The 10583-nt window shown below is 47.0% G+C and overlaps 1 protein-coding gene across 3 annotated transcripts; it reads right to left on the reverse strand.

The window, feature by feature from the left end:
* Positions 1-296: 296 nt before the first annotated feature.
* On the reverse strand, positions 297-7953 carry card9 (caspase recruitment domain family, member 9). Of its 3 annotated transcripts, none has more exons than XM_014968905.2 (14): positions 7853-7953; positions 7645-7767; positions 7491-7560; positions 5313-5450; positions 5125-5243; positions 4854-5060; positions 4702-4785; positions 3509-3703; positions 1943-2068; positions 1687-1875; positions 1245-1299; positions 876-1006; positions 746-795; positions 297-671 (listed from the first exon to the last, which is right to left on the reverse strand). In XM_014968905.2, exons 2-14 carry the CDS (start codon positions 7756-7758, stop codon positions 587-589), a joined length of 1563 nt encoding a protein of 520 aa, XP_014824391.2. In that variant the 5' UTR covers positions 7759-7767; positions 7853-7953; the 3' UTR covers positions 297-586. The 3 variants fall into 3 exon arrangements, with proteins under 3 accessions (XP_014824391.2, XP_014824388.2, XP_014824390.2); XM_014968902.2 differs by having other exon boundaries at positions 3509-3754; XM_014968904.2 differs by having other exon boundaries at positions 3509-3754; positions 7645-7762; positions 7853-7935.
* Between the last annotated feature and the right edge of the window lie 2630 nt (positions 7954-10583).

Below are 10583 nucleotides of genomic sequence, written 5' to 3' on the forward strand. Positions count from 1 at the left end.
TTATGTTTGAGCTTCACATTGTCTTCTTTTAAATAAAGTTTATTGTTATTCTCTACCTCCTGACTCGCCACCAGGGGGCGCGTTTGAGTGAGATGGTTTTGTACCTGAACTGAGTGGTGAAGACATAAACCAAGCTGGAACCAACAGAAAAATCCACCTGCAGTACCACCATTCAGCCCAAGGAGGGCAGCATTGAGACAGTCCAGCCAAATTTAAACAAAGTGTCACAAAAAACAAAGATGGCTCCCTGAAGGATCAATTTAAATTTACCTGTGAAACAATTGTTAAACATCTGCTTGTTTTCATAACTGATTTAGTTTTATTAACACAGGAGGTTCATGAACTGCAACCAGGTGAGAACCTGAAGGTTCTGGTCTGGAGGTCGGGTCCAATATTTAACCGAACAGGTTCAGTTTCAGAAATAAAACATTTATTTAACTGAAGAGAAACAGAAAATGCTTCAGAAGTTGTAAAAGAAGCGACGCTGTAGATCAGGAAACAGAAGTTTGTTGTGGTGAATCGTCTTCAGAACCGAACCGGACCCTCGTCAGAACCTGGTCTGCTGCTGGACCAGAACAGACCGACCTCAGTCCGACTCGCTGCCGGTGCTGTCCCCCACGTTACAGGCCACCGACTCTCTGCTGGGGAACTTTGACCTCAGGGCTCGCTTCCTGTTGTCATGGAAACCAGACAGGAGTCAGAGGCGCTGCGGTCAGGTGAGCGTGGAGAACAAGGCGGCGCTCACCTGAAGTTGGGTCGGCTCAACGTGAAGAATCCGCCGTCCGGCTGCTCGTCCTGCACAGAGGAGGCAAGAGTTCGGCTGAGACCCGGTCCGTTTCCACCGCGCTCCGGTTCCGGTGTTACAGCAACATTACCCATGATGCAGCGTTGTTGGGCCTGTGCTCCGACTCTCTGGGGCCCCCTGCTGGAGAGCCCTGTTCCTGCGGCGGAGCGGCCGGCTCCTCGTTCTCCCCCGACGTCCCGCTGGGAACCTCCTCGCTGCTGCCTGGACCACCAGAACCAGAACCGGACAGTCAGAACACCGGAATGGACCGGGCCGCCTTTCACATCATCCTCCTGTCACACCTCGCAACGCCCCTCTAGCATGAAGGTAAGCCGTAAAGGGAGAGCGCCCCCTATCTGCACACGCTGTCAACAACTCTTCAGGTTTTCACCGACATTGTTGGTATTTTGTGGAAAATCATAAAAGTGTTTGTAATTCTGCACGGGTCAAAGTTTCTGACCTTTAGCGGCGCTCTCGTTCGCCTCGTCTTCCTCGCTGCTCAAGTTCCTCTCAAACTGTTGAGGAAAGCGGCGTCATTACATCATCATTACATCATCATTCAATCAAATTTTATTTGTATAGCCCATTTCAGCAGCAAGCCATCTCAAAGTGCTTCACATAATTAAAATAAAAATAGGATGTGAGAAAGAGAAAGATTTTTTAAAAAAGATAATAACATTAAAATCCCTTTTAGGAGTTAAATGTCGGTTAACTCTAACCCTCTGGGCCTTTAGCCAAAAACGGCCTTTGACAAGGACATTACATCATCATTGTGTCATCGTTACATCATCGTTACATCATCGTTACATCATCGTTACATCATCATTACATCATCATTGTGTCATCATTACATCATCATTACATCATCATTGCATCATCATTACGTCATCATCCTCCCCCACCTGCTGGGAGTTGAAGGTCATCTTGCGGAGGCGTGTCCTCAGCTGGAGCTCCTCCCCCTGTGACCTCAGCAGCAGCAGCTCCAGCTTGTCTGTTTTCTCGGCCAGCTGCCGGACGCGCTCCCTGTAGCGGTCCTTCTCCTGCAGGTGGAGCCGCGCCTCCTCCTGCTGCTGCGCCTGCGCCACCAGAGCCTGGACACCACCCACAGTCAGTGACATCACCACCCTGCTCTTCATCCCCCCCCCTCCTCCTCCTCACCTTGTCCCTCTCTCGGATCACCTCCTCCAGCTGCCGGACCGTCTGCTTGCTCTGCTGCCGGTACATCTTGGCGTCTCCTTTCAGCTGAGCGCAGCGGAGGCTCAGCTCCTCCTTCTCCTCCACGCTCTGAAACAAACACACGCTTCTGTCTGGGCCCTGAACGCATCACAGCTGGAAAAAACTGAACTTGCATGTGTCCATGAATGCGCCATGCACAAACGCCTCAGAGTTCAACATGAAACACTTTACTCCTGGAGAGAAACGCACCTGAACGCATCACCAAAGCTTCCCTGAATGCATCAGGTGCTTCTGATCCACAATAAGTTTTTACTTCACTAATCGATTAATCTGATAAGAAAATGATCACATCCTGCATTTAAACCTTTTTATACCATATTACAAATACATTAAAATGCAACTATTACTTTTCTAAATAAAAAGATTTCATTTCCTTTGAGTGAATAATGTTGGTTTATGAACAAATAAACATCCAGATCTGATCTGATTAACTCATCAGGACAAAGTTTCTCCATCTTCACAGAAGGTGAAGCTAAAGAGTAAAAGATTTACAGACCGAAGATTTTCATCTGAATGCAAAATGTAATATGAAAACAGAGTCTGTATCAGTTAGCGGTTAATCGACCAGTTAATCAATTTATAATTAGTCAATAATGATTTCAATAATCGCTTCAAATCGGCAATTGAAGCAATTACTGGTGCGATCCATTCTAGCCCACTCCAGTCCAGACCGGTCCGGTCTGGTCCGGTCCAGTCCAGACCGGTCCGGTCCAGTCCGTTCTGGCCCGCTCCAGTCCAGTCCAGTCCGGTCCGGTCCAGTCCGTTCTGGCCCGCTCCAGTCCAGTCCAGTCCAGTCCGGTCCGGTCCAGTCCGTTCTGGCCCGCTCCAGTCCAGTCCAATCCGGTCCGGTCCAGTCCGTTCTGGCCCGCTCCACTCCAGACCGGTCCGGTCTGGTCCGGTCCAGTCCAGACTGGTCCGGTCCGCTCCAGTCCAGTCCAGTCCAGTCCAGTCCAGTCCGGTCCGGTCCAGTCCGTTCTGGCCCGCTCCAGTCCGGTCCAGTCCAGTCCGGTCCGGTCCAGTCCGTTCTGGCCCGCTCCAGTCTGGTCCAGTCCAGTCCAGTCTGGTCCGGTCCAGTCCGTTCTGGCCCGCTCCAGTCCACTCCAGTCCAGTCCAGTCCGGTCCAGCCCGCTCCAGTCCGGTCCAGTCCAGTCCGGTCCGGTCCAGTCCAGTCCAGTCCGTTCTGGCCCGCTCCAGTCCGGTCCAGTCCAGTCCAGTCCAGTCCGGTCCGGTCCAGTCCATTCTGGCCCGCTCCAGTCCGGTCCAGTCCGGTCTGGCCCGCTCCAGTCCAGTCCAGTCTGGTCCGCTCCAGTCCAGTCCGGTCCAGTCCAGTCCGGTCCAGTCCAGTCCGGTCCAGCCCGCTCCAGTTCAGTCCGGTCCAGTCCGGTCCGGTCCAGTCCGCTCCAGTTCAGTCCGGTCCAGTCCGGTCCGGTCCAGTCCGCTCCAGTCCAGTCCGGTCCAGTCCGGTCTGGTCCTCCTCCTGCCCCTCACCTTTGCCCTCTGCTCCTCGGCCTTGTGCAGCTCCCTCCTCAGTCTGAACACGGTGGTGAGGAGGTTCATCTGTGGAGACGCGCGGCCGTGCCGCTGGCCCTCCTTCAGCACCTCCTCCCTCCTGTCCAGCTTCTTCTCCTCCTGCGCCTCCTCCTCCTGCTGCTTCCCCTGAGGCGGCGCCTCCTGCTGCTCCTCCTGGTCGTTGAGTTGAAGAAAGGCGTCAGAGGGCGGAGTCAGGATTCTGCTCTGGAAGATCGGCTCACATGTTAGTCTGAGCTGCAGCTTCAGGGGAAAATCACAGAAACACAGTGATGTCATGAAACCATCATGGATGATCACATGATTTCTGCTATCGGTGAACTCTGACCCTGAACGCATCACACTACAGCCCAGCATGGTGGTGGCAGCATCATGGGACGCTGGATGGAGGCAGAAGGGCAGAAACTGGAGGAGTTCACGACCCGACGGGGAATTATGACTGAAATATTTCATATTTATGACTGAAATACTTCAATAATTATGTTTTATAAATATTTCTGTAACTGCCTCACTCTGACCTGTGACCCCGTGACCCCTGTCCTCTGGTCGGTTCCTCGTTTTCACGGTGGAGGACAGACTCCAGCTACGTCCGGTCCAGTCAAAGTAACAGGTTCAGAGCTGGATTGTACGTTTAGCATACAGTTAGCATAAGGTTAGCATATGGTAGCGTACGGTTAGCATATGGCTAGCGTACGGTTAGCGTATGATTAGCGTACGGTTAGCGTACCTGAGACCATTAGGTGGAAAATTCTAAAGTAATTTCAGCACAAACAGGAAGTGACCTGACCAAACTTCCTGTTTGATGTGGAAGCAGAAACACATCAGGAGGAAAACGGCAGAACTCGTGTGGAGACTCAGAGGTCAGAGGTCAGGGAGTGACAGATAGAAATATGAAACTAGATCAAAATGGAGGAGCAGATTTTCTGACTCTTCCTTCTACTCAGAAAACTTTCAGGCATCCAGAGTTTTTCCGACGGCTGGTATGAAAAATGAAAGTTTCCTTTCATTAGAACCGGTTCTGACCCAGAACCAGTTCTGACCCAAAACCAGTTCTGACCCAGAACCAGTTCTGACCCAGAACCGAACCGGTCCGGCTGATGAGCCTGTGAGTTTTGGCCCTCCTGGCTTCCCGTACTGCAGCAGCGGGTCGGTACCTGCTGCAGCGGCCTCATGGTCCTCCGTTTCAGCAGCCGCGTCTCGCTCTCCGCCCGCAGCACCGTGTGCTTCAGACGCTCCACCTGCACACAGAGGTCAGAGGTCAGCTGGGGCCGGGGCGCGGGTGGGCCGGGGTCAGAGGTCAGCTGACCTCTATCTGCAGGTCCCTGTTGGCCAGCAGGGCGTTGCTCTTGTCCTGCGTCAGGTTGGTGACGTCGGCCATCAGGTTGTAGTTGTGGAGGCGGAGCTTCTTCAGCTCCTCGGTCAGCTGCTCGCGCTCCTCACGCAGCTTCTGCACGCGCTCAGTCAGCTTCTTCAGCTCGCGCTCCTTCAGCTTCTGCTGCCGGGACCACGCCTCCTGCACCACACACACCTGGTTCAGCCACACACACACACACCTGGCCGCGGGTCGCCATGCCAACCTGTTCCTGCGCCACGGAGCAGGCCTGCTGGCGCCGCCTCCGCTCGTCCTGCAGCACCCTCTGCAGGCGGCTCAGCTCCGACATCAGGAACTGGGTCAGGCCCGATTCTCCCGCCGTGTCTGGACCAACAGAACAGAAGGCGTCAGAGAGGGCGGGTCCAAACGGGCCGGCTCAGGAACCGGACCCACCGATCAGGATGCTGAAGGTCTTGTTGGGCTCCTTCCCCGTGATGCGGCTGTACAGCTGGGGGTAGTCCAGCTCCAGGCTCTCCAGGAACGCCGTGTAGCCCTTCATCCCGGTCCGCTGCAGCATGTCCAGCAGGGCTCCTGCACACACCAGTCAGACCAGTCAGGTTACTGGGAACACACCAGTCAGACCAGTCAGGTTACTGGGAACACACCAGTCAGACCAGTCAGGTTACTGGGAACACACCAGTCAGACCAGTCAGGTTACTGGAAACACACCAGTCAGACCAGTCAGGTTACTGGAAACACACCAGTCAGACCAGTCAGGTTACTGGAAACACACCAGTCAGAGCCAAATGTACAAATTAAAACATATTTTGATGAAACAAAGTATAAAGTATAAATTTCTGCCTGAATCACAGATCCAGAGTTTATGGATGTTTACAGTCGAATGTTTTCTATGAATTCATCTTTCAATGATTTTCATCTGATCACAGCAGTTTAAACTTCACCAACTTCCTCCTGAATTCATTCTTCAGGTATCTAAAAGGTCAAAGGTCAGCTGCTGACTGGAGCTTTGTCAGCACAGAGGAACTGCAGGCAGGGAGTTAAATACTTATTTTTCCACCACAGCTGATAAGGGAGAAAATATATAAGAAGAAAAAAATACAAAAAGTTTCTGAATCACCTCAATAAATCAGCATCAACATCGGTATCGTCAGTATCGGTATCGGCCCGATACGTAAAGCTGGGCTGGTATTAAAAACTCAGGTTTATTTCTATATTTTTGTGCTTCTAGAGTGGAGAAGGTTGTTCCTGTAGCTTTAGTTTGGTCATATGACAGGTAAAGTGAAGCAGCAAAGGATTATGGGATGCTTAACTGTAGGTGTGGCTGCTTTTATATTGTGGCAAAAGTTTAGCAAAATATGGACAATAAGCATAATATCGGTAAATATCGGTTCGATATCGGCCCAAATTTCCATATTGGTGCATCTCTAATTTGTTCTGCATCCAGGAGCCACAAAGATTATTTCCAGGGCCGCAAATGGACACCGCAACATTTATAAGTCTAAGTCCCAGAATACAATTTAATATGAATAAATGATTCTAAGAACATGCGTCAGGTAACTGCAGTCGTTGAACCAGAGGCTGGTATATTGACTGAATGAGAAAAGTCTCGTTTCTTCAGGCTGGACGGCAGCCAGTCCGACTCTGACTGAGCTGTGACGCTCAAGAAGAAGAAACAAACCAGATCCTGGAACTCTGGATCAGTTTCTGTTTGAAGCAAAGGAACGTTATGATCAGGTGAAAGCTGCAGGAGCCGCAGGCCCAGCTGGTGAGCCAGGTCCCAGTGATGGAGGAGAAGGAGAAGTGAAAGTGAAGCAGGAAGCAGCTTCTGCAGCGTTACATCACATCGGTAAATTATATTCCAACAACTTCCACATTCATGATCACCTGATGCGATGCTTCAATAAGACCGGACTCACTGTAAAACCCAAACTGTTCCCCTCCATCAATAATCCCACAGATTATTCATGCTGCTCAGCATAAAGGGCCTCAGACTGTCTGGTTCCAGGGGTTTGGCTGCAGCGTTCTCCGGTTCTGTCTTTTCCTCGACAGAAACGTTTCACTTCATGTTGGATACACTATAAATTTAACTGGCAGCCAATCAGAAATATGAGCATAACAAATATAATTTCAATAAATTTAACAGATTTTAACTTAATGATTGAAAAGCAGATTAGATTTTATGATAAAACGTATGATCACTGATCAATAAGGTGGAACATCTTTTCACCCAGTTAACATCTGAACTAAATCTTTAAAAGTCCAAACGATGAATCATGAATAACCGGTTATTGAAAAATAGTCAACTAATTTAGTAATCGATTATTAGTTATACAGAACAGAGCAGGAATTAAACCAAACCTGAACAAAACATTTGCATTTAAGACAAACGAAACCTTTTCTGGAAACATGTTCAAAACTCCTCCATGTGTTTCTGTTAAATAAAACAAAAGATTCTGCTGAACCCACCAAGATTCTAATGTTATTGATTAATCATCAGATTAATCAATAGATTAATTAATCGCTATGATAACTGTAGCTGCAGCCGTGTTTGAAAGGTTCTGACTCAGGTTCTGGTTCTGGTCTTACTGGACCTGAACTGTGAGAACGTACCGACTTTCCTCCGGCGGATGACCAGGGTGGGGTCGTTGAAGAGCTGCTCCTCATCCTCAGCGCTGATCACCTGCCAGCAACCAGAACAACATCCAATCAGGACCAGGAGGAGCCCAGAGCGGGTCAGGAGGAAGAGGAGGAGGAGGAAGAGTACCTGGCACTGGCGGAGGTACGGAGTGATTCTGGATGGGTCGATGGTTTTAATCAGCAGCATCCTGAAGTCATCCAGCTGCAGCCAGCAGAGATCATCCTCACTCACTCCCTCCATCCTGCTGTCCTAGTCAAAGTATCACGATCAGAGTACAGAGCGAGAAGGAGGAGGAGGAGGAGGAGGAGGAGGAGGAAGGCCACCGGTTGGTTACCTGCTGAGCTCCAGCGCTGCTCCGTCTCTGTGATGCTCTGGGCTTCTGGAAAGATGTTGGTGGAACTTCTTTTCTTTGAAAGGCTCCGCCCCTTTCTGACTGAGAGCGATGTGATTGGTTCAAGCTCCTCCAATCAGATCACAGAGAAGCCTGAAGCTGTAGAGACTCTGCAGAGTCACTGCTCATAATTTGAGTCCTTTAAAAGATTCACATTTACTGTTTGGGAACCTTTAAAAGGTACAATCTGAGTTTATTAATCTGTTTGTTTCTTTATTTGTAGACACGATGAGTTAGTTGGTTTTGTTCAGTTCATTCAGACACAAAGAGGCCAATAGAGGAACCAGGGATGGATTAGAGAAGTTAGAACAGGAATAAGCTGCAGGCAACAGGAAGCACCAGCTGACAGATTCAGGAAGTCCTTTCACAGCTCATTCCTGAAAGTTATGACAGAAGTTATAGATGCAATCACAAAAATCACCAAGATGCTCTTTCCTGATACAAACCGCAGGGTACGGCATGTCGATTGGGCCACAAATCACTGCATCTTACCATACATGAAATGCTTTGGAGAGGCAAGTCGCTGTAGGCCCGATGTAGGAAAAAATCTAAATACAAGTGATGATAAAAATTTGTGTAGCTAAAAATAAATCTGATGAGTTGAAGGACATTAAGTAATTTATGGAGAAGGCAATATGATTTTCTCATTTCTAAAGGACAATAAAAAGTTACCAAAGTGTATTCTGTTTATATTTCACCCTCTATGGCATGGCGTTGCCCTCAGGCAACCAACCACATATCTGTACCTCATGTTGCTCCTTTATTTTATTTTTTTGGGGGGCGGGGGATGATTTAAAATACCTCCAGACATATTTTTGTCCACACAAAAGAGGTATTGAGGTTCATGTGACCTTTACTTAGAAGAGGAGCAGTCCTTTTTATGAAGCAGAGGTGCATGCTACACCTTGCCTACTACTTGTAAGTTATACATCACTTTTCTTCATGTTTAAATTTTGGGTAACTAAAAATATTTTTCATGTCTGTGAGTATGTAAAGAAGCATTGTAGATAATTTCAAGACAATTTTTTAAAATAATTTATTTGCTAAAACTGTGTTTTTTCTGTTTGTTGCCTCAGGGTAACATTGCGCAGTTAGGGCCCTTTTGCTCAGACATTATTATTCTAGTGCGTTGAAATGCAGTTTATTACAAAATAATTATCACAGCCTATTTTTTTTTTACTTTATTATTGACTAACAGCAATAGGAGATGGATGCAAGATCATTTCATGGACAAAATGTGCTTGGTTCATAAGCTGGGGTCATTCCCAATGAAAACATGAGGATCCACTGTACAACCATTATTTCATTGTTTGTTTATCCTCAAAACTAACTTCAGTCCCAAAGGGTGAAGAGCTGGTCATCAATGAACAAATGGCCCCATTCCAAGGCAGGCAAAGACTGAAGCAATACCTGCTAAACCCAAATATACGGGTCTGCAGGGTACTTCATATGTGAAGTGAAAATCTGTACAGGGTGAGTCATGCAACCACCAGATCTACCATATATGGTAGCTGGTGGAAATTTTGTAATTTCCACCAGCTAAAATCAGAATTACAAACTCTTAAAAAAAGAACCTGCAGCCCTAACTATAGTGACTGATGTAAATCTGGTCGCTACAACCCATAGATAATCAGATAAACAGATGGTGGGTCCCAGGTACGCCAATAATCAAGTGCCAAAAATGTGATATACACTCTTTTTCACATCAACAAGCAATCCCTTCTTGATGTTTTACACATAATAGGGGAAAAGACTGATGGCAACATTCTTAGTGATTTTAACTCCGCCAAACATACACATGTTAAGAAAATACATTTAAAATAAGCTAGTTTTAAAACTTAACATGTCTTGATTGAAATCGCCTAATTATAGTTTTAAAATCAGTAACGTATTCTGGCCTATTGACCTTTATTTTACCTGTAGTTAAAGCAGATGGTTTGTTAGGATCGTTTGAACTGCCTTTTGTCTTTGGGAAAACAATCAATAAGTAGAAGTTCCAACTTTCACACCCATCTGTGGAGAGTCGTAAACACAGCAGGAGTTCCTGGCTTCAGATAGAGGGTCAGAGACAGGTCCTGGTTGGATGAGCAAAGATACGCCTTATTTGAATAAATTAAAAAAAAGAAGATAAAACTTTCCACAAAGAGTAACAAATCAGATTTTGCTCTTGCAACTTCTCCAAAGACGTCTTTGCTTTTTGTTTGTCGTTTCCATCTTTTGTCTTTTTCTCTCTTAGGTAAATCCATGTGTTGTTTGTGCTCTGAGGTTTCTGATGTTTGTGCTTTTCTGGTGATAGTATGCATCTGTCTTGAATAAATGCTGATTATTGTGACGCCGTTATCTCAGTCTTTGCGCACAGCATTTTTCTGAATCCGGGCATAAGAGAGGATATAACGAGTCAAAGGGTTTTTAAAGTTTAAGAATTTTTCCTCTCTTAATAATGTACAAACACAAAAATGCTAGTTTTAGTAATTTGCTTAAATGTACCAGTCATTAATGAATGTTAGTTGTTTATTTTATATTTGGTGAGTTGGAACCATGCCTGATTTATTTTTGCAAAAAAAGTTTTTTTTATAAATATAGTTTTTGTTTGATTTGGATTTCACTTCTCATAATCACTGTAAAAAAACTTAGTGTTTTAGACCCCTTGTAGGGCAATGTTGCCCTGAGGAAA

The sequence above is a fragment of the Poecilia mexicana genome, unplaced genomic scaffold (genome assembly GCF_051168715.1).
Source record: "Poecilia mexicana isolate PSO_F unplaced genomic scaffold, ASM5116871v1 scaffold_9, whole genome shotgun sequence".
NCBI lineage: Eukaryota > Metazoa > Chordata > Actinopteri > Cyprinodontiformes > Poeciliidae > Poecilia > Poecilia mexicana.